Source organism: Myxine glutinosa, chromosome 2 (genome assembly GCF_964187855.1).
Source record: "Myxine glutinosa chromosome 2, kmMyxGlut1.1, whole genome shotgun sequence".
Taxonomy (NCBI): Eukaryota; Metazoa; Chordata; class Myxini; order Myxiniformes; family Myxinidae; genus Myxine; species Myxine glutinosa.
This window is the reverse complement of record NC_136262.1, coordinates 100,991,524-101,016,060: the sequence shown is the minus strand read 5'-3', so window position 1 is coordinate 101,016,060 and position 24,537 is coordinate 100,991,524. Positions and strand designations below refer to the sequence as shown.

The 24,537-nt window shown below is 45.0% G+C and overlaps 2 protein-coding genes across 2 annotated transcripts in view; both read left to right on the top strand.

Moving 5' to 3' along the window:
- LOC137421515 (tetratricopeptide repeat protein 23) overlaps positions 1–4,673 on the top strand; it is a 72,863-nt gene extending 68,190 nt beyond the window's left edge. Inside the window, exon 11 of the mRNA XM_068107644.2 lies at positions 2,967–4,673. Within this exon, the coding sequence (XP_067963745.2) occupies positions 2,967–3,063 (97 nt within the window). The 3' untranslated portion in view covers positions 3,064–4,673. The remainder of the gene's footprint in view (positions 1–2,966) is intronic.
- Positions 4,674–17,428: 12,755 nt separating this feature from the next.
- LOC137422330 (insulin receptor-like) overlaps positions 17,429–24,537 on the top strand; it is a 174,535-nt gene continuing 167,426 nt past the window's right edge. The window contains exons 1-2 of the mRNA XM_078771363.1: positions 17,429–17,584; positions 23,106–23,367. Of these exons, the coding sequence (XP_078627489.1) occupies positions 17,444–17,584; positions 23,106–23,367 (403 nt within the window). The 5' untranslated portion in view covers positions 17,429–17,443. The remainder of the gene's footprint in view (positions 17,585–23,105; positions 23,368–24,537) is intronic.

The following is a 24,537-nucleotide window of genomic DNA, read 5'->3' as shown; positions in this document are numbered from 1 at the left end:
ACCAAACCGCCGCGTGAGCCTCCCAGAAGGTAGGCAGTTTAAGGGTAACTGCCGTGTCCATGTCGGGGGTCACCAGTGAGGAGCTGTGCTCCTACGCGAGTCGAAAGGATTGACGCGACAAAAGACGGGAATTCGTCCGAGCTTCTTTATTGGTCAAACGAAAACTCGGGTACTCTGAAAAGCCCGTTTATCGGGTAGCAATATATATAAACACAATCAAACACGTCATGCCGGAGCGTTTGCCCGGGAAAGGCGAGTCTGGGCATGCCCGGGCGGCCTGGGCGAGCCCGGGAAAGGCGAGTCTGGGCATGCCCGGGAAAGGCGAGTCTGGGCATGCCCGGGCGGTCTGGGCAAGCCCGGGAAAGGCGAGTCTGGGCATGCCCGGGAAAGGCGAGTCTGGGCATGCCCGGGCGGCCTGGGCGAGCCCGGTACAGTGATCGCTCCCTGGTTGCGACTTCGGCAGGTGTAAGGCGATTGTGTATGCTCAGCGGCAACCACTACAATAGACGTCTGGGTCAGGCCTGGGGAGTCATGGATTCACTGGATCATGGGGTGTGGCGCTGTCGATATATATGCAGGAGGACGAAAGTCAGAGTCTTTAAGTCCTTGGTGCTTCCAGTCTTGCTCTATGGATACGAGACTTGGACCCTTACTAAAGGCCAGAGAATGAGACTTAACTCCTTTGGAACCAAGTCTCTTTGGAGAATCCTTGGCTATCGCTGGTCGGACTTCGTGTCCAACGAGCAGATGCTGAGAGAGACTCAGATGAGATTTGTTTCCTGTATGGTCTGTGAGCGTCAGCTGCGGCTGTATGGACATGTGGCTCGATTTCTGGACGCTGATCCAGCTCACCAGATACTCTCAATAAGGGAGCATCGCGATTGGAGGAGGCCAATGGGCCGACCGCGTGCCTCGTGGTTGCAGCAGGTTGCTCGGAATCTCAAGAAGATAGGGATGGGCCAGGCATCAGCCTGGGGGATGGCCAGACGGAGTATCGTCAGAAAGTGGATGCGGCAACGCGCTGCTCCGGAGCATGCTCCCATACCTGACCTGACCTTTCATGCTTTGATAACCTGTCCCTTGCAATTAAATTACACACTTCTAGGGGTTTTGGTGTGAGTTTAATGCAAGATTCATGATAAAGTTAGAACGCCACTTGGTAGAGAACATACCTCCACTAGGCGGAACAGTTTACGTTTTGTATCCCACTGATAGACCGGATCTGGATGTGGACCTGAACCAAAATCTAACCAGCTTGTTCTTGTCATCTAACCAACTCAACCACCAAGTTTTTTCATTACTCGTCCAGAACGTTTTGAGATCTCATGTCATGTATGGTTTTTGGCCCTATTACCCATTGGTGAAGAATCACTTTTAGGAATTTAAAAATTCTCGCATCCGGATCCAGACTCGGATCTTCACCAAAATTGAATCAATTCATCCTTGTCACAACCCAACCTATCCATCAAGTTTCGTCCGAATCAGTCCATAATCTTTTGAGATATCATGTTATATATTGTTTATAGCCTTACCACTCAATGGTAAAGAATCACTTTATAAATCCTAATATTCGAACCAGGATGTTCACCAAAATATAATCAATTTGTCCTTGTCAAACACCCATGCTGTCCACCAAATTTCGTCCAAATCCGTCCACAACTTTTTGAGATATTCTGCCCACAGACAAACAAACATGGGTGAAAACATAACCTCCATCCACCTTTAATGGCAGAGATACAGTAACTAGTTGCAGATTTTTTTTTCTTCGATGAAAGATGATGTTTAACGTGTAAGACAACTGTCTGCATAACTTAAGCTGGAGAGCTTGTTATTTGGCAAATTCTAACCATGGATGTTATTGTTGGCATGCTTGCGTAACTTTTAATTTGATGTCCTATTCCACAGGATTTGTATTTAAATTTTGCCTCCTTTAACATGACTAAATTAATGATCGTCTGCACATTTTCTCCAAACCTCAGGCAAATACGCTATTTGTTTTTGTATCACTGTCATGTACCTTCTAACTCCAATCCAACTTACCTTTTATAAAACACAGACATCCCCTTAATCACGCATGCACGACTACCCTCCCCCCCACCCAACCCCCATATGCACGATCCTCATCTCCACACATGTACTTCACCCATTTCAGCACATGTACGTTCCTTGTCTGGGCGCACCTACGTCCCTCATCTTAGTGCACCTACATCCCTCATCTTAGTGCACCTACATCCCTCATCTTAGTGCACCTACATCCCCTTTACCCCACTGCCCCACCACCCCATCCTTGGTGCACCCATGTCTCATCTCGGTACGTTCACTATTCGCTTTTCCAGTGTCCACACACTCATGATGCCCACGCCTGGGCACTCACCTTCCCCCAAGTCCGTGTACTCATGCCCACTGTATCTGTATGTACTCGCATCCCCCCCCGCCCCCACCTCCACGCACTTGCATCCCCTTTCCTGGCACATGCACATCCCCCATCTCTGCCCACGCATGTTCCTTGTGTCCTTGTAGTGCTTTGTCTTCACCATTGCCACCCATTATTTTATCATTTATGGCACCATAATTCATATTGTATTTAAAGTTACATCTGTAGGATCTTTAATATGTATTCTTGAGTAGATGTTTGGTTTATCATAAGAGATATAACATAAGAGGATGCATTATTTGCAGTGAATATTGTTGTGTTACGAATAATCCACTTTGAGTTGTGTGGGTTTCATGGTGACTCACAACAGACACATTGTTCTCCAGCTCAGTTCACCTACAATGCTGTCAAATTTGACATCTATGTGCTGAAATAACATGTTATTCTTCTTTTCATCTCATTGGTAGATCAAGCGAGGTATCACGTGGAATGAAGGAAAACTTTAGTATTAAATGTGGAATTAAGGGGAAAAGAACAAGTAAGAAATTCTGTAAATTCGAGTTCTCAAAAAGAGCAATCTACTCTTCTCCAGATGTCCAGGTGTGGTGGCCAAGCGAAATGCTCCAAAAGGAGACCCCTCGAGGAAACACTTGTCGGCTGCAGTTGAAAGGCAGAAGCCACCGAAATGAGCAAGAAGACTCTGGAGCATCTTCCAAGTGCGGCTGCACATGCCTGTTAAACGCTGCGCTGTGCTGCCCATATTGTGCACAATACAAGTTATGGTGTTGCGTATCCTCTTCCGTATGCATCTTCACAGTATCATTGCATAGTACCCACCTGTGCGACATTCAATCTCTTCCACCTACAACACCATTGAAGCTCACATGAATCAGTGACACTATAGTAACAGTTATCAAAAGCATCAAAACCCCATTCGGGTTTTCCTCTTCATGCTCTAAAGTTGTGTGTGAGGATTGTGAGGCCATAGTCTTGCAGAATACGGATTTACTTTTTGGTGATCTTAATTTTTTATGATAAACATTTTGTTTTTTGATGTTTAAATCGGTAAAAATGATTTACGTTTTTAACTCAACTGGGCTACGGTCCAGTTGAGTTCATCACATACTGAACCCTCCGGCGTCCGTCGTCTGTCGTCGTCGTCTGTTAACTTTTCGACGTTAACACTCCAGCGTCCACAAATATCAACTGATTCTGATCAAACTTGACATGCAGCATCCTTACCCAAAGGACCAGGTTGGGATTACATTTCAGCCCGATCCGTTGAAAAATGGAGGACTTAGGCGACCATTTTGTTTTTGGTCATGAAAACGACGTTAACACTCTAGCGTCCACAAATATTAACAGATTTTTATCAAACTTAGTATGTTTAACCCTTACCACACAAGGTAGGCTGCTATTGCATTCCAACCAGATCCGTCACAAAATGGCCGCCATAGGCCGCCATATTGTTTTCAGCTCCGAAACGACGTTAAGACTTTAACGTCCACAAGTATTTATGGATTTTGATCAAACTTGGTGTGTGAAACTCTTACCACACAAGGTAGGTTGCTATCTTAAGTCAAATCTAGTACAGACAACTGACCTACTTTAAAGTTGTCCAGTCAGTTCAGTTGAGTTCTGCTTCCCTGGAAGCTCTAGTTCTGATTTAACTGGGTTTTTTTGAAGCAGCTTTGCTTTTGGAAAGAGGCCATTTAGCCGCTCGTGGTTTGTCCACTTGAGATGAAACAACATATCCCTAATTCCTTCGGAAATTCCCTTCTTTGCACTCATTATGAAGGTCATCAAAGAGTGGAACGACGTATATTTAAGGCTTTCATACTGATACGAGAATGGCAGAGGTCAGGTTTTTGGTGAGAATACATAACAGGACCGAAATGACGTTGTGTTTATCTGCAACCATCATCTACTGGATGGCATAGATTTTCTTTAACATCAAATTTTAAAAGACAAGGAAGTCATCATCTGCCCAGGTTAGGAGAGACCTGCCAGGGAAGCACCACCACCTACATGAGGCAGTCTTTAGTGGACATCATGTGGACACAAAATATTACATAAAGAAGCATTCCTGGACATCTATGTTTTGGACTAACATCTAACATCTAACATCTTTTGGACTAACAATTATGATTGATACTCATTGAAGAGTTTTCATCACAGGCTTTGGAACTTCCTCCATATCATGTTGGCAAAGAGTGGAATGAAGAGAAGGGTGCACAGCATAGATAGGCCTTGTATAACCTTCCTTGATTTTTCGAATGAAGATCATTCATCCCATTATCAGTGACTAGGGCATGCCCGTACGTGGGTGCAATGCCCGTACGTGGGTACGTGGGTACGTGGGTGCGAGTACGGTGACAATCCCCCCCCCCTCTATTTACATGAAATGGTTTGGTCCATGAAATGTTTTGGTCCATTCGCAACGCCAAAGCGAACGGCGAACGGCTTGCGAGTACAGTGACAATCCCCCCCCCCCTCTATTTACATGAAATGGTTTGGTCCATTCGCAACGCCAAAGCGAACGGCGAACGGCTAAATCGCCATAGCTCGGTAACTACTTGTCCGATTAATATGAAACCTTGAAAAGGCACATCCTCGGGTCCCCAGCAATATACCTGGCAAGTTTAAAGTATATCGGACCCGTGGTTGTCGAGAAACAGCGGTCACAAACAAACATACAAACATACAAACACACACACAGAGATTAGTGGAATTATAGATAGACTAGGGCATGCCCGTACGTGGGTGCAATGCCCGTACGTGGGTACGTGGGTACGTGGGTGCGAGTACGGTGACATTCCCCCCCCCCCCCTCTATTTACATGAAATGGTTTGGTTCATGAAATGTTTTGGTTCATTCGCAACGCCAAAGCGAACGGCGAACGGCTTGCGAGTACAGTGACAATCCCCCCCCTCTATTTACATGAAATGGTTTGGTCCATTCGCAACGACCACAGAACCCCCCCCCCCCCCTCTATTTACATGAAATGGTTTGGTCCATTCGCAACGCCAAAGCGAACGGCGAACGGCTAAATCGCCATAGCTCGGTAACTACTTGTCCGATTAATATGAAACCTTGAAAAGGCACATCCTCGGGTCCCCAGCAATATACCTGGCAAGTTTAAAGTATATCGGACCCGTGGTTGTCGAGAAACAGCGGTCACAAACAAACATACAAACATACAAGCATACAAACACACACACAGAGATTAGTGGAATTATAGATAGACTAGGGCATGCCCGTACGTGGGTGCAATGCCCGTACGTGGGTACGTGGGTACGTGGGTGCGAGTACGGTGACAATCCCCCCCCCCCTCTATTTACATGAAATGGTTTGGTACATGAAATGTTTTGGTTCATTCGCAACGCCAAAGCGAACGGCGAACGCTTTACATGAAATGGTTTGGTCCATGAAATGTTTTGGTCCATTCGCAACGCCAAAGCGAACGGCGAACGGCTTGCGAGTACAGTGACAATTCCCCCCCTCTATTTACATGAAATGGTTTTAATTAGTTTTAAAACATAGTTTAACGCCAACATAGCGGCAACATAGTTTGCCAACGTGAAATAAATGAATACGCTCTCAAATGTGCCGTCCGAGGCAGAGTGTGTTCGCCACGTTCGGCACACGCGATAGCTCGCTGCTCTCTGATTGGTTGAATCGTTTTTTGGACATAGCTCGGTAAGTACTTGTCCGATTAATATGAAACCTTGAAAAGGCACATCCTCGGGTCCCCAGCAATATACCTGGCAAGTTTAAAGTATATCGGACCCGTGGTTGTCGAGAAACAGCGGTCACAAACAAACAAACAAACACACACACAGAGATTACTGGAATTATAGATAGATGACAACAGCAATTTGGGAAATGTTCGGAGATAGTGGCGTGAAGGACCACGGCTCGAATACACTCCTTTAGCCCGTAACTTTGCCCTCGCAATTCTACAGCTTCTTAGGTAATTTGATAATTTTTTGAATATAGTATCTGGCCAGCAGGGAAATGATCAATGGAATCAGTGCCTGGATTATGAGGGGTTTGTATGGTTTTGTTACTGTATGTGGTTTGTACAGTTCAGGTGATTTGGGAGAAAGCTGAATGCCAGTGCAGCTTTTGGTATACCTGGTGTACATCACATTATGGCTGTTTACATCACAATATGGGTGTTTACATCACATTATGGGTGTTTACATCACAATATGGGTGTTTACATCACATTATGGGTGTTTACATCACAATATGGGTGTTTTATAATGAGCTAGCTTCACTTCACTGTAGTTAAGTTAGTGAAAAGGGAAGTGCCAACACATGCGAAGCCCATTGTATGTATATACTCTGTTAATGGAGAAGTTATTGAGAAGTTGGAGGCCTTGATACAAGTTCAGCACAAAATTAAGCAAACAGGATGTTGTGTGCGCTTTGATTTTAGTTGGTGATTGGGGGGGGGGGGGGGGCTCACATATTACAACCAAAGATATAATGTGTATATTGTTCGGGCCAAAACACCACTACATTTCATAAATACAGTATCAGAAAAAAATAAAATGGCAATATTAAAACAAATACAAAAGAAAAATTGAGTGCAATCATATATAACTGCACCACGTGGTTAAATGATGTCATCACAGCTATAATCATGTACACCTTACTGAACCTGCTATGCAGAGGTTGCAAAGACCCATTGCGAGGTAATGTAATGGTCTCCATTTGCAGGAGCAGCGTGGTTGGAGAAGAGGGGGGGACATGGCACCTTCATTGATAAAAAGTACAATCAACATTCCCATTGTTATGGATGGTTGTATTACAATAATTGTTTAAAGCATGAATGCTATAAAAACAAACATCAAATACATATACTACATCTGATGATTGATTATTGTTCTGATGATTGATTAATGGTTCCGATGATTGATAATGGTTCTGATGATGTCAGTGAGGCCTTAGTGTATTTTTTTTTTTTTTTGTATACAAGATCGAGGCTCGTGTAAGAGCTAACATTAATCACAAAAAAACAAAAGGACACATAAAACAAAACATATGATAAAGGGAGCGGGAGACAAGATGGGGATAGAGAGGGAAGCACACAAGCACAACAGTAGAGAACCAGGACATCAGGATCGGGAGATCTGTGGGAGGGAGATGACTTGGGGGGCGGAGGCATGGGAAGGGGGGGGGGGGGAGGTAGGAGAGGTATAAAACACATGGACACTGCTAGGACTTCCAGGAAAGAAGTCGGAATTTCAAAAAAGTGCATCGGTGGTGAATTGACGGTGGTAGAAAAGATCAAGGTTTTGGATGGGGGAAGACAAGAGTTTGAACACATTTAAAAGAGAGAGATAAGTCTGAATTTTAGTCATCGGCCTTCAATACACACATGCGTTGGAGGATGTTTCATGTTGGTGGGGACAAGAGGGGTGGGGGGGGGGGGCAAATGGGTGTGGATACCACTCAGTTGAGGAGCACAAAGTGCAATGTGACCCTACATGGCAGGGCGGAAGTGACGTCGGCACCCGGAAAGTGCTCGTGCGGGCTATTTATTCCCTCAACCCTCGATGTACCTGCCTTATTCTCACCTGGTGGCTCGCAGACGTCACTAACGCGAGGTCACTGGGTGCAAAAGGGAGCGACACAAAAGCTGTGACTTCATAGTCAAAAATGGACAGCTGTATTTATTCTACTTTTGATTAAATTATCACACTTGGTGGCATAATGGTTGGAGCATCCACTCTGAGCCGAGGAGGTCGGTGATTCAATGCCAACCCAGGCCGAGTCATAACAAGACTTCTTTGATTTATGCTCAGCATTTAAAGGAGAGAACATAGACAAACCCTGTATCCATGTGGAGAGGAAATTTATCCTTATCCTACTCAATTGCAGCATTTGAACCATTCAATGTACAATGTGTGCTGAGTGGGTTCATCAAAAATGTAGTGGTTTGAGAGGGTCATTAACCAGTGTGGCAGCTACATTCAAGTGTAAGGTGTGCACAGAGGGAGCTGCAGATGGAGGAAATGTTGAGTTGGATCTTGGAGACGGCGTGAAGCTGGAAGGTGTGAAAACATTTTGCTACCTAGGAGACATGCTGAATGGAGAAGGTGGATCAGACTCGGCAACGGTTGCTCGAGTGAGATGTGCATGGAAGAAGTTTCGGGAACTGAGTGGCGTGCTGATGATGAGGGGAGTGTCGTTGAAGCTGAAGGGAAAGGTGTATGCTGCATGTGTGAGAAGTGTTATGATTTATGGGAGCGAGACATGGGTAATGAACATAGAGCAGCAACGAAGGCTGGAAAGGGTGGAAATGCGAATGGTTCGGTGGATGTGTGGAGTATCGTTGAGATAGAGGAAGACAAATGATGAATTGCAAAAGATGATGGGAATAGAGCCTGTGATTGATGCTGTGAAGAGAAACAGTTTGAGATGGTTTGGTCATGTGTTGAGGAAGGATAAAAGTGACTGGTTGAGAAGAGTGATGGAAATGAATGTAGAAGGAAGTAGAGAATGGGGAAGACCGAGAAAGACTTGGCTAAAGATGGTGGAAGAAGAAATGCGGGCAAGGGGGATAACAAGGGGAGATGCAGAAAATAGGGCAAAATGGAGAAGATTGTCATGGGGACCTCAAGGCTAACCCCCGCTCTGGCAGGGAAAATGGCCTTAAAATGCCTGTTGTTGTTGTTGTCTACTCAATTGCAGACTGTGAAAAACAAAAAAACCCTGAGTGTGGATGGAAAAGCAATATCATAAAGATGATGCCGCTGCTACCCAAAGTGCTCTGGGAGGTGATGTCACTTCCCCCAAGCTCAGCGGTTGTGTTTATCGAATCCCCCAAGCTCAGCGGTTGTGTTTATCGAGTCCCCCAAACTCAGCGATTGTGTTTATCCAGTGAAGCCCTGACATTTTGCATGCTTTTAATAGATGATTAAGATGGTTGCGTAGACAAAACGCTGCTGCGAAGCATAAATTCAGTCTCCCAGAATATATATATTTTTGTCTCTCTGAACCCCTTCCCTTGACTATTCCAGTGGGGTGGGTTCAAGCAAGCTTTGTTCGTGCAGCTGAGTGCCTCAACCCCCTTTACCTGGGCGGTGTATTACCTCATCAGATCGAGGCAAACATGCAGGTATCTTACTATAATTCACAAAATGTCCGTCCGTCCTTTCCCAGGTACCGCAAAAACAGCTGAACCGATCACAACGAAATTTTGGGTGGGTAATCCTGGGACCCCCTGGAGTAAAATATTCTACATTGTTTTTCCAATTTCCTAATAAATTAGGAGGGCTGTGGGAAGTGAGCTGAAGCTACTTACCTATTCTCCTTACCATTCTAACACCTTAAGCAACCATGTACAATATCAAATATTTACAAAATTATTGAACTCCTCGTTCCTAACTCCCGGGAGGAAGAAAAACAACAAAGCACACAAAAAATCTACCTTAACCACAAAAGTTAACCAAAACTTACAAAAATTTAAAGGAACCCAAAAACATTTATACAACCCCTTCCAACCCCTTCCATTCCACCCCTTCCAGTCCATTGGGACTGCGTCCCCCGGTGGATGTCACAAGACTCAACGTTACCTGCAGGGCCATCCCAATGCTTCCCAAATTTCCACGGGCCCTGTCCTGGTGTTACAGGTGAGTGACATGGCTCGGTGGATTTCGCCCACATTCATTCAACACAAACCCATAACCACTCATACACATTTCCAACATCATCAAAACACAAGAGCATTACGCACGTATTTACCCCCCTGCAGGACCATGGCATCGATGTCAAAACACATGTGTGTGCGTTTCTACTAGGCAGCGGGGAGGTACCGTATAAGCAAGATGGTGGGGGGCGCTTCAGGCTGTGGTTCCCGCAGGCCCAAAAACAAGTTGCCCGACTTATGACTTCTTCACCCCTCCCCACCCCCCCCCCCCTCCCCTTTACCTCTCTATGGGGAGAGAAGGGGAAGCACACAAACACAACATTTGAGAGCAGGGACATCGGGAGATGTGTGGGAGGGAGGGGGCTTGGGGGGAGGAGGCGTGGGAAGGGGGTGGGGGGGTGGGAGAAGAATAAAACACAAGGACACCAAGGACTTCCAGGAAAGAAGTTGGTATTTCAAAAAAGTGGATTTGGGGTGACATTAGCGGGGGTAGAAAAGATCAAGGTTTTGGATGGGGGAAGACAAGAGATGGTGGTGAACAGCTGTTTTAAAGACTTGGAGGGAGGAGTGGGATTGAAGAGAGTGAGAGAGTTTGTTCCAGAGGCGGGAGAAAAGAGGAGTGAATGTGAGCAGAGAGTCATGATTTTGGCAGTTTAACCATAAGAGGGTTGCAGGCAGATCTTGTGCGACCTGTATGAATATTTGGGGGACAGAGCCCAGAGAGAGCTGGGGGGGGGGGGGGCAAGGCCGGAGAGGAGTCGGTAGAAGACGGAAATACCACCAACCTGCCTGCGGTGAGTGAGTGAAAGGCCCTCGGAGTTAGCTTCATCGCGGGAGATTCCAATGATTCTGAACGCTTTGGTTTCAACAGCGCGAAGACGAGCTCGGTGTGAGGCAGGAGCACCAGCCCAGAGGGGAGAGCAGTATTCCATTGAGCTGCGGATGAAAGCCTTGTATGTGGTGAGGAGCTCAGGTGTGCCAAGGAAGGACTTCGCATGACGGAGGATGCCCAGTCAGCGACTGGTTTTGGAGGCCAGATTTGAAATGTGGTTTTCCCAGGAAAGATCATGGCAGATAGTGAGACCCAAAAGCTTGAGTGACAGAACTTCTTGGAGAGGATTATTCAGAAAGTGGATGGGAGGGTTGTCCAGTCGGTCTTTTCGGAGAGACATCGTAAGAGTGTGAGATTTGTCAGGATTGAAAGACATGTTCCACTTGTTTGCCCAGTCTGTGATTTTGTCCACGTCCGCAGAGAGTGAGGAGGCTGCGGACTGCCGATCTGAGGGATGAGGATTGGAGCGACAGAGAGTAGAGTCATCAGCAAAGAGATAGAGAGGATTTTCAGGAGAGTCAGAGAGATCGTTGATGAAGACCAGAAAAAACACAGGGCCCAGAACACTGCCTTGGGGAACTCCAGCCTGAACAGGAAGAGGAGATGAGAGAAACCCATTTAGGGCCACACGTTGACTACGACTAGAGAGGAAGTCCGCCAGCCATGCGTGGAGATTTCCATGGATACCAAAGGAGGAGAGTTTGGTGAGCAGAGCGGGGTGCCAGACCATATCGAAGGCACGTGATATGTCAAGGGAGACAGCTCTAATTTCCTGTTTGGCATTGAGGACCTCCATCCATTGTTTAGAAAGCAGAAGCAGCATTTCCAGAGTAGAGTGACCTGGTCTGAAACCAAATTGATGATCAGAGATCAAGCCATTGGAGAAGAGGAAAGATTTCATATCCGGAGCAATGATGGATTCCATGACTTTGCTGATAATTGGGAGAAGGCTGATTGGTCTGTAGTTGCTGGGATCTGTTTTTGCACCTTTTTTGTGCAAAGCGGTGATGTTGGCAAGATTTCGTGCTTTTATCCGCCATGCAACGATAATTTTGTGAAGCCACCCTGCTATAACTAATAACATTATACGAGATGATTCACTAACGTCTAAATAACTTGATCTTGATCAGGTGGCTCAGGTTGCATTTCATACACACAATTACAGTCGTACCTCTGAACTGAATGATTCATTAATTTGCCATAACAGGCCTTGGTGCAGGGATTCTGACTTACAAGGGGTGCTGCCACACAGTCACCCTGTTTGTTTACCTGCTTATAGTTTAGAGAGCGAGATCTCCAAATTGTAACCATGAAGAAAGACATCAAAATCAAATACGAAATGCAAAATTGAATATGAAAAACCGAAGCTCCCCCTGCTGAAAGCAACATCAGCTGCTGCACTGCTGCTAACTACAGCGTCAGTCAGCCTACATGGCTTTGGAAGCCTTTTGAGAACATGTCTCCAGCCCAACCCACAGGGAAAGGAATCAATCCATGGACGTGTTTCTGGTTCCCTTGCCGTCATCAGCGGTGAGTGGATTACTCACAGGAGTCGTGCTCGGAGGTCATCGTGCCTGTGTGTGGATATGTATGAGTGTGTGTACAAATCTACCTACACAAATATACCTGGTCGAAAGCATCCCTACCCCCACAAACGTAAAAGTATGTATGTATGTGTATGAGTGTGTGTGTGTGTGTGTGTGTGTGAGTGCGTGTGTGTGTGTGTGTGTGTATGAGTGTCTGTGTATGTGTGTGTGTATGTATGACTGTATGAGTGCCTGTGTGTGTGTGTGTGTGTGTGTGTGTGTGTGTGTATGAGTGTCTGTGTATGTGTGTGTGTATGTATGACTGTATGAGTGCCTGTGTGTGTGTGTGTGTGTGTGTGTGTGTGTGTGTGTGTATGAGTGTCTGTGTATGTGTGTGTGTGTGTGTGTGTGTGTATGAGTGTCTGTGTGTGTGTTTGTGTGTGTGCACGCAGAGGTATCTAAGGGGGTCTACGTAGGGGAAGGGGGGGGCATGAGGGTTACCCCCCAAAACAGGTATTTTCTTTCTTCTCTGAAACTACACACACAATTCCGATAAACTTGACTGACGTCGTGGAAGCAGCCATTGCTGTTCCTGCCCAGCCTAACGACGCTCCTCATTGGTGTATTTTACAGGACGAGCCGGTCAACGTTGCAACAGTGATGTTGATTGGCTAATGTGAGAGAGATGACGTACTATATTCCCCAGCCTCTTTCAATGGTGGACTCGGCAACCAAATTGGACGACTTACTTCATTTTTCACGAAAAATGGTGGGAAAAAATCACCTGTGGATATGCAGGGTCCAATTCTTCGTGCTTTTCTTCATTTTATCATGTGAAATACCCGCTCACCCATTGACACCCGTCACGGAACCGTCACGAAAGAGCAAAACAATCAGTCATGCCTTTTGACCTCCATGGGTTGACACTAGACACCTGCAGCAGCAGCAACAGCTAGGTAATGGCCGATTGTCGATGTACCTGTATATTAGTTTTTCAGTTACTGTGGAAGATTACCTGTTTAGTTTCACTTTATTGGTCGCATTTCCATTCCTACCAGTCCACGAGAACTTTTTAACGCCATATTTGATGACCATTTTGTTGTTGACAGGAGGAATTGTCGCGCCAAAAATACATTGGTCGTTTACAGGAGTGGATCGAAAGTGCGGAATATTTAATTGTGGACAAGTGTTGTACAGCAGGATGAGTGAGACGCCTCGTATAAAAACGTTACAAACATTTAATGAGCATGACTCCTTAAGGATGTCTGAGTCGGGACGGATAAACAGGAGCGATGTCGAGGCGACGGGGGAGGAATACTTGTGGAGGGAAGTGCAAAGTGGGAAGATAAAGGTATAACAAAGGTAGCCAAGAGGGAGGGGGGTACTACGTACGTTCTACGAACACCACGTTGTGTTCTCATCGTGTCAGAATTTGACATCATCGGGTTGCTACGGACGACGGTCATACACATACCGTTTGCCCTCGGGGCCGGATCCTGCCCTCGGGGCCACGTGTTGCCTCGTGCGCTACCATCCCTGGTCGTGGGGATTCCATATCCGAGGAGCCTGTGCGCGAGATGCAGGTGGATCTCAGCACCCTCGCTCTCGTCCTCTGTGCGCTCACCTGGTCTGCGACTCCGGCCGTACGTTGTGAAGGTGAGACGTAATTGCCGACTCGTGGACACTGCACTGGGGTCTCGCATCCTCGCTTCGCAAAATTGTTCTTCTTCAACATCATCTGGAAGGGTTTCATCTCTGGTTAAAATAAAACGGTCATGCAATTAATTATTCGGTCATCAGTCTTGGACCATGTACGTAATAAGCCCTCGGAGGGTATTTCTCTGATGTACATAATATGAAGGATAATTATTAAGACTTTAACACATGTGCCGAAATGTATTCTGTTTCTGCACCACCAAGCAACATGTTTCTGTTTCCCTCGGAGGGTATTATTCATGTATTCTGCACCACCAAAGATTGACAGAGGAGGACAGAGGAGGAGGTAAACAGAGGTTTTACCTCCACCACCAAAGGTGGACAGAGTGGAGGTTATGTTTACCTCGGACGAACCTTGGTGCATACATAGGTTTGGTGTGTGACGAGGACTAATTGATTCGATTTTGGCGAGGATCCGGATACGAGAAAAAAAAAAATATATATATTTTGATTCTTCACCATTGAGAGATGGTGCCAAAATCGATATATATCTCAAAAAATTGTGAACGAGTTATGACAAAACTTGGTGGATGAGTTGGTTAGATGTCAATAACAAGCGGATTCGATTTTGGTCCAGATCCAGCGTATCAGTGGATACAAAATATAAACTGTTCAGCCTGGTGGAGATTTGCTCTCTAGCAAGTGTCGTTCTAGTTTCACCTTACTATAATTCACCAAATGTCTGTCTGTCCGTTCGAAGGTACCGCAAAAACGGCTCAACCGATCGCAACGATATTTTGGGTGGATATTCCTGCGACACCTGGGAGTAAAATAGGCTATATTGTTTTTCCAAGTTTCCAATTTTCCAGTTTTTCCAAACACGATGGAATAATATTTACCGATATGAACAGTGATGTGGCTTTTGTTGAAATTCTACAAATACTGTTTATTCTACGTACCAGGAGAGACTAGATCGACTCCTGACGAACTCTTCCTATATAAACGTGCGGCTCCAAAGTAACATGGCAGCGTGTGCAAAGCGACTGAGAAACAGGTGCAGCGGCCGCTTCCGTGTTACAGAATTCAATCTTTTTTCAAAATGGGCGCCATGTACTGTTTAGATTTTGATGATTTGTCTGTGATATGATTTAACGGATGTTTTTATGATTCGTTTAAAATAAAAAAAACCCTTCAATTTCTGATATTTTGCCTTTTCATTTGGGCCTCCCAATTGAAGCCCCGCCCATAGGGCGGGTACCGTTGCTAGTTTAAGAAATAAAGAGTTATACCATACACTAGGAATAAACTGCAAATGAGCAGTACTATAGACGTGTCAAAGCACAATTCACAGGGCATGGTTCATCATGGCGAGGCATGTGACATTGAGAGAAATGATGGAAAACTTGGCTTTACCAGGACTAGAAAGCCTACTGTTTGGTTAGCAGTTTAAGGTGGGTGGCTTGAGATTTAATAGTTAAGGTGGCTGAGGCGTATTGCATGGTGAGGCGTGTTGCTTGGTGAGGGGTGTTGCATTGTGAGGTGTGTTGCATTGTGAGGCGTGTTGCATGGTGAGGCGTGTTGCATGGTGAGGCGTGTTGCATGGTGAGGAGTGTTGCATTGTGAGGCGTGTTCCTTGGCGAGACGTGTTGCTTGGCGAGGCGTGTTGCATTGTGAGGTGTGTTGCATGGTGAGGCCTGTTCCTTGGTGAGACGTGTTGCATTGTGAGACTTGTTGCATGGCGAGGCATGTTGCTTGGTGAGGAGTGTTGCTTGGTGAGGCGTGTTGCTTGTTGAGGCATGTTGCTTGGTGAGGTATGTTGCTTGGTGAGGCATGTTGCTTGGTGAGACGTGTTGCATGGTGAGGTGTGTTGCATGGTGAGGTGTGTTGCATGGTGAGGCATGTTGCTTGGTGAGGCGTGTTGCATTGTGAGGCATGTTGCATGGTGAGGAGTGTTGCATTGTGAGGCGTTTTCCTTGGTGAGATGTGTTGCTTGGCGAGGTGTGTTGCATTGTGAGGCATGTTGCATTGTGAGGTGTGTTGCATGGTGAGGCGTGTTCCTTGGTGAGACGTGTTGCTTGGCGAGGCGTGTTGCATTGTGAGGCGTGTTGCATTATGAGGCGTGTTGCATGGTGAGGTATGTTGCATTGTGAGACTTGTTGCGTGGTGAGGCGTGTTGCATTGTGAGGTGTGTTGCTTTGTGAGGCGTGTTGCATGGTGAGGCGTGTTGCTTGGTGAGGCATGTTGCATTGTGAGGTGTGTTGCATTGTGAGACTTGTTGCATGGCGAGGCATGTTGCATTGTGAGGCATGTCGCATGGCGAGGGGTGTTGCATGGTGTGGTGAGGCGTGTTGCATGGTGAGGTGTATTGCATTGTGAGGTGTGTTGCATTGTGAGGCATGTGGCATGGCGAGGCATGGCATGGTTTGGCTTGGCAAGGAATGTGACATGTCGAGTCATGGCATGGTGATTCAGGTGGTGTGGTGATGCATGTTATTGTGAAGCATTATTTTGATGAATAATAACAGCGGGCTCTTTATGTTATTGTTTTGTTCAATGTGAGCTCGGTTTTTCTTATAAATCTCGATGTTTCACTCATCAGTGTTCATTGTTCTGCCTACTCTCATAAACTCGGTTCCAATGAAGGTGTCCCTTGTATTGAAGCCCCTTGTAGGGAAACTGAAAATGAGAAAAATACAAATAGTACTTCATAAATCCTCTTTGTATTACCTTCATCAAGACTCCATCACAAATTGGCATCCTACCTGACAACTACCTTTTTTGAAACCTAAATGAAGGAGCTTTTGATCCCTAATTGCATCAATGCCACTGATACAGACTCACACAAAGGTGTTTTCAATTGGAGAAATGTTTTGCAAGCTTGCTTGAGGCCCACTTGTGGCAACCTTCAAGACCTTTTTTCACACCACAAAGTGCTATGAGCGTTGCTGAATTATGCTGCACATGGCAGGGTAGAAATACACCAACAACTAAAACAGGAAGTTAACTGAAATAATATTGTGTTGGAGGGAGGATAAAACGACAAAAACGATCACCTGCCATGCCTCACCTTTCCTGCGAAAAATGAGGGTAACGGCTGATAGATGGATCGGGATTATAACCCATGCTAGACAATCAATGGTAGGTGTGCATACCTCAAAGCTATCCTACCAGCACTGTTGTGGCATGACTTACCTAGTGGTGAAAAGAAACAGCACCTGTTGCCCGTACGTGCTTGACTGTGTCCAGTCTGCGGCAGCCTCGATGTCCGGAACTCGCTGAATCAGCTGCAGCGCCTCGAAAACTGCACCGTCATTGAGGGGTTCCTGCAGATCCTCCTCATCTTCCGGTCTCGTACCGAAGACTTCCGTGGCCTCAGCTACCCACGACTCACAATGATCACCGACTACCTGCTGCTTTTCAGAGTCACAGGTCTGGAGAGCTTGCACGATTTGTTTCCTAACCTGGCTGTCATCCGAGGCACTCGACTCTTCTACAACTACGCTCTCGTCGTATTTGAGATGCTCGACGTAAAGGTACGTTTTAATCACAATGGCTTCAATACATAAAGTTTGCTTTGTTCACCAGGTAATTAGCACTTTTGTTGATATGTTGACCCAATTTACCATTACTATTGTCTGATAGACTTTCCATCCTTCCATCTTGTCTTTCTCTTCATCCTTAACTCTTTGATGCAGGTGTCAAAAATCCTACATAAACGCAGCTATTGGGCCTCGGAGGCCCCACGGATGTATTCGTGTAATGTTAAAAAAACAATTTTTTTTAATAGATTTTTTTTCTTTCATATCCTTTTTCAATCCAAGTCGATGCTCATGGATGTGCATTTGCTCAGAAAATGTGAATCATTGATCCTATTATATGATCCTATTGGAAGAATCCCATACAAGTAATGAATTATTATTATTATTTTTTTAAATTTTGTTCTTGGTTTTTCAACTTTTTTTTTCTCTAAAAGGTTGAGGCTCATGGAGGAGTATTTGCTCAAAAAATATGATTCACTAATCCTTTTATTTAGAATGTATATGACCACAACTCTCAAAAACCTACACCTGTGCAGCCATTGGGCCTCAGAGGCCCCACGAATGTATTCATGTAAAGTTTTTTCATTTTCATATTTTTGTCACTGAATTATTTGTAACCAAGGTATAGGAGGCTCATAATGAGGCTCATATCAAAAAATAATGATATAACATAGTAGTACAACAACATTTATGCGGGGCCTTGAAGGCCCCAGGCCTGCATTCCTGTCGGATTTTCGGGTTGTAAGTGAAGAATGAAGATTTTCCCACGAGCCTGAATGAATTTTTTATTTATTTATAATAATAATAATAATGCATTTATTTTATATAGCGCTTTTCAGGAAGCCCAAAGACGCTTTGACAGAGTGCAAAACATAACGCATAGCAAAACATAAAGACAATTGCAAAAAAAGAAGAATCAATAGGGAAATATTCAAAGCACAAAGGAGGGAGAAGGAGAGGAGATAGTCAGGGGTTAGATGCTGTGGGTTAAATGTTGAATGCAGTGTTGAACAGGTGGGTCTTGAGTGATGTTTTGAATGTGGTGAGTGAGGAGGAGTCTCTGATGGTGTGAGGTAGCGAGTTCCAGAGGGTGGGAGCAGCGATGGAGAAGGCCCTGTCCCCCCAGGATCTAAATTTGGTCCGGATGGGGGGGGTCAGGAGGTTGGTACCAGCAGAATTTTGCTGGTACCAAATTTATGTCACTGAATTTTGTGTAACAACATGAAAGTCGGTGAAAATGAGGTTCATTCCCAAAAAAAATTGTACAGCATAGTTTTTGCAACAATAAAAACCTTGTGGGCCTCCGTGGCTCAATCACTGCATCCAAATGGTTAGATATATTTTTATGAGCTTTATGGCTCATAAACTACTGAAGGTGGACGGAGGTTATGTTTTCACCCCTGTCTGTCAGTTTGTCTGTCTCCCTGTGAACAGAAAATCTCGAAAGGTTATGGACAGATTCAGACAAAACTTGGTGGACAGGTTGGATGTGGGACAAGGATGAAATGTTTCGATTTTTGGATCCGGATGAAGATGTGGATACGAGAATTCTTAGTGATGCTTCCCCATTGAGAGATAGGGTCAAAAACGATATACAGTACAGCACGATAAAATCCCAAAAAATTGTGCACTGATTATGACAAACCTTAGTGGATGAGTTGGGAAAGTGACAAGAACAAGTCAATTTGATTTTGTTTCAGGTCTGAATCCAGATGTGGCCTATCAGTGGGATACAAAAGGTAAACTGTTCAACCTGGTGGAGGTATGCACTCTACCGATTACAGTTCTAGTTCTTCATTTGATAAAATGTGACAGCAGGAAATAAAGTAACCATTTTTAATATTCTGTTGTCTTTGTTACTTTTTTCAATTTGACATTTCAACATTTTTGGAGAATTGCTAATAGCATTCTCAACCATAATAGATCATCAATTCCTGTCCCCTTCAATGTCCCTGAAGTGCTGACTTCTCCTATTGATAAAGTCAACCTCTTCGCTGAGCATTTTGCTGCAAACTCCACACTTGAAGACCACGGACAATCGGACATCCATTGCCTAATTGTCCTTCCCGTCCTGACACCAGGCTTTCCATTATCATCATCACACCGAGGAAAGTTGCTAAGATTATTCAAGGGCTTGATATCTCGAGATCTACTGGACCAGATAGAATCCCTGTAATTGTTTTGAAGATGTGTTCACCTGAACTGTCTTCTGTTCTCTCAAAACTGTATTGCTTCTGTCCATCAAAGTCTGTGTTTCCACATAGCTGGAAGCAGGTTTCTGTAGTCCCTGTCTTTAAAGGCTCTGGAGAGACATCTGATCCTGCTAACTGTCGGCCAATTAGCCGTCTGCCCATTATAAGCAAAGTGTTTGAATCTTTGATCAAACAACAACTCATGACTCATCTGGAAACCCACAATCTCCTAACTGATGTCCAGTATGGCTTTCAACAGTCAAGGTCTTCTGGTGATGTTCTATCCCTAATCACTGAACATGTGAATAGGGCTTTGGATCATCATGGAGAAGCCAGGGTTGTTGCACTCGACATCTCGAAGGCTTTTGACAAAGTGTGGCACAAGGGCCTCATCCATAAACTAATATCATACGGTAATTCTGGAAAATTGCTCGATACAATCTCTGACTTCCTTGCAAATCTTCAAATCACTTTAGTACATGAGGTACAGTCATCCCCCGTCCATAATACGAATGCTGGTGTTCCTCAGGAGTCTGTGTTGGATCCAATATTGTTCTTGTTGTACATCAATGATCTGCCTGATTTTATTCTTTCTTAATGAAGCATTTACGCAGATGACTCAACACCGTATGCTACCTACCCAGGAACCATGTCTCCTCCTACCCGTGACCATGTGAGTACCACTCTCAATCAGGACCTAGAGAGTGTTATAAACTGGGGAAAAGACTGGCTTGTTACTTTCAACCAAAACAAGACAACTTGTTGTCTGTGTCCTGTTAAAGATCACCTTGTTTTCCAATCTTGTCTATGGATTCCTCACCTTTGCAGGAACTTCTTGTTATCCATCTGCTTGGATTGGTCATCAGCTTAAACCTCAGCTGGAAAAAGTACATTTCATGTATCGCTAAAAGAGCCTCCCAGCACCTTGGCTGCTTATTTCGTCCTCGGCGATACCTTTCTCAATCCGCTGTTCTCCATCTATACAAGGCCACTCACTATACGACCTGTTATGGAGTATCATTGCCATATTTGGGCTGGTGCCCCAGTCTGTCACCTATCTCTTATTGACAGAATCCAGCAATATGCTGCCATTCTGGTGAGACAGGAGTTGGCATCATCCCAGGAACCTCTCTCAGTCTGCCGCTCTGTTGCTTCCTTGATCCCTTTCTATCGATATTATCTTGGAATGTGCTTTGAGGGTCTATCACAGGTTGTTCCACCTGGGCATACTTTCAGTCGCTCGACACGTTTTGCAGTTTCTTCCCATCCATACACTGTATCTGTTCCAAGGAGTGACCTACCTCAATTTAAGAGAAATGGCAATATATTCCTCCTTTCTGTCTATTATCTATACTCTCCTTTAGCCTGGTGTTGGCTTAGCGGTTAGGGTGCTGGCTTGGGGTCCTGGGGTCGAATCCCGGTCGATCGCTGAATTAACGCCAGGGGGTTGACTCAGCCTGGCATCTTTCCGAGGTCGGCAAATTGAGTACTAGCTTGCTGGGATGAATGATCACGGTGTGTACCCCGATTTAGAATAGGTACACCGTATCCCTGCGCATCGTAAGAGGCGACTAAGGGTTGGCATCAGGAAGGGCATCTGGCCATAAAACATTGCCCCAAACAGGGAACCATGATTGTCATGGGGCCCGCAAGGGGAAAAATGGCCTTAAAACGATAATTCATTCATTCAATCATTCATTATAATTTCGTTCATCTATACCTTCCTTTGTGGCACCCCCTCGAGTGGCCTTAAAGGATTTGTGGCGTACAATATCTCATTAAAAAGAACAAACATTATTTGTAAGCCTATTGTGTTTAGACATGAACAAACCTCGTTATTTGTTACAAACCTTGAAATATAATTTTCCACAAGTTATGTTTCTGTAAACTTAAATGTTTCAAAATCAAGTTTCAGAACATTATTATGAGGTGAAAATTCATTTGTGAAATGACATTTTGAAGTTGGAGATGCCAGGAAACCTTTTTCGAATTGTTCAGAATTTATTCACAAAATCGTAAAGATTTTCCTCGTCAGCATATAAACTATATTTTTTAAAGTTTTACACATTAATGTGTGAGGGTACTTGGCATGACATCAGAGAGAATGCTGTCCTGGATATTTGTCATGCCTCTTGTGGCGTTACTGCAGTGAAGGAATAGCTGAGTTGCAAGCCACATTCCAAGAATTTCCAAATTTTCAATGCTCAGTTATTATGATCTTCAAAAAAGGTTTTGATGGAATATTTACAGTGTATCTGGGGGATTGGTAAAATTAATTACCCCGTATGACTTCTTAACGTAACTTAGCTCTAGCTCCGAGAGACGACCCTCAACAACAGAGCTTATTAAATAATCTGCAACTCCCTTCATGAGCCTGAATCATAAGTTTCTGCTCAATCTGTGTAGTACTCAATCTGTGTCGTACAATCATAAGTTTCTGCCTGGATGTCTTACTCTTTCATTCCTCTTTTCTCCCACCTCTGGAACAAACTCCCTCACTCTCTTCAATCCCACTCATCCCTCCAGGTCTTTAAAACAGCTGTTCACAACCATCTCTTATCTTCCCCCATCCAAAACCTTGATCTTTTCTACCCCCGTTAATTCACCCCAGATCCACTTTTCTGAAATACCGACTTCTTTCCTGGAAGTTCTTGCAGTGTCCGTGTGTTTTATACCTCCCCCCCCACCTTCCCACGTCTCCTCCCCCCAAGCCCTTTCCCTCCGACAGATCTCCCGATGTCCCTGCTATCAAATGCTGTACTTGTGCGCTTCCCTCTCTCTCCCCATTTTGTCTCCCGCTCCCTTTATTTCGTCTTATGTGTCCGTTTGTTTTTTTTGGGTTTTTTTTGTCATTAATGTTAGCTCTTACACGAGCCTTGATCTCGTATACAAAAAAAAAAAAAAAAAAAAAATACGTCCGTTACTGTGAAACAACCTTTTCTTACCTGCTCCTATCCAGCTGTTTGGCCGCACTCAGGGCCGTCTCTTCATCACTTACACTGATTGGTTCTCACTGTCCTGCTGGTTCCCATCAGACCCACACGGTTGTCTCTCACACGACTGCTGAGGCTTTCTGACCCTGTATGTGCCATGTGAAAAATGATAGTACAGCATCATAAGCATCATAAGCATCAATCTATTCCTTATTCATACTTTGTCATGTGTTTAAAACACCTGTGCACCTATCGAAAGACATACACATGTGATGGATATAACTGATCAGGTTAGGGACATATTTAAACACGTGCTGCGGATGCAAGTACATGTTTATATGGAGTAAGGACAGTTAAGTTGAGTGATTAACCCGCCCTTGGGACCTGCAGGAGTTGGGACTCCATGGACTCAAGAACATAACACGTGGTGCCATCCGCTTGGAGAAGAACCCCGACCTGTGTTACGTGGAAAGCATCGACTGGTCCCTCATTGTTGATTCAGTGGAGAACAACTACATCGTAGGGAACAAGCCACTCAGCGAGTGTGGAGACGTGTGTCCAGGAGTCCTGACGGGAAACAGCGTCTGTCCTCGGACCACCTTTAATGGTCTATCTGCCCCTCGATGTTGGAGTTCGTCTTACTGCCAGCAAGGTATGACCTTACAATAATGGTACAAGTGTTAACATTGCTCACTGATTACCTTTTGGCCTGTAGTACCGAGATTTATATTCCTACCAATGAATGCAAGTTTACCATCAAAATAAAATGTTTTGGTGATATACCATAACCACGTGGTACCACCGTTTGGTTTACCATGGTTCACTCCATTGAGGAGTAACCGAAAAGAGGCTTCCTGTGCTGTTGTTTTAACCACGACTGGAACCAACACCACAAAGCACTGTGTAGTATGTTGTGAAGCCTGGTGTTTGCTTAGCAGTTAAGGTGGTGACCGTAAGATCTTAGGGTCTTGAGGTCGAGCCTCTGCCGTGCCGATGAAATAACACCAGGTGGGTTGACTCAGCCTGTCATCCTTCTGAGGTCGGCAAAATGAGTACCAGCTTACAGGTAACGGGGGGGGGGGGGGCACCATATCATTGGCACAGCGGAGCTTCCAGAAAAATGATGCAACCAGCAGGCACAGGCTGCATACGAAACGACAAGTGTGTTGTGACATTAATCTTCTCTTCATCACTGTTGGACCAGATCAAGTTGGACCTTCAGGTGTTTTTTGTGCGAGTGTTGTATGCACTCAACTTGTGCGGACATGATCCTGCCACTTGGCAGGATGGTAGGCTTTCGAAGGGCGCACTAAAAGCACAACCTTATTCGCAATGTGACTGTAAGAAATGTGTATTGATTGGAACTTAATTTCCTAAGAACATCTGCTCCCACAATGTGAAAGCTTTCTCGTTGCAGGAAAGTTCAATGATTTCGTGTTACAACACGTTACACATACAATATAAAGGACTACGGGGGGTGCAGGAGAAGGGTTGCAGCAGCAGAGGGAGGAAAAGTGAAGGGGAGAGTTTAATAATTGGATCGGAATGGATTTACAAAGGAGGGGACATTGCGAGGAATAGAGAGGAGGTCGAGAGAAAGTGGTGCTTGGAAGAGAAATGGAAGGAGGGGTATTGGAGTGTGTAGGTCGGGACTGGGACTGTGAAAAAAAAACAGCATGGAGGATACCGAGTGGATTGCAGTGGAAGAGGGGATTGGAAGGGAAGAGGAGGCCCCAGTGACGGGTTGTGGAGGATGTGGCGAGGGGAGTTGTAGGGAAATTGTAAAGAGAAAGAGGTGGTGGCAAAGTTAAAAGAAAAAGAA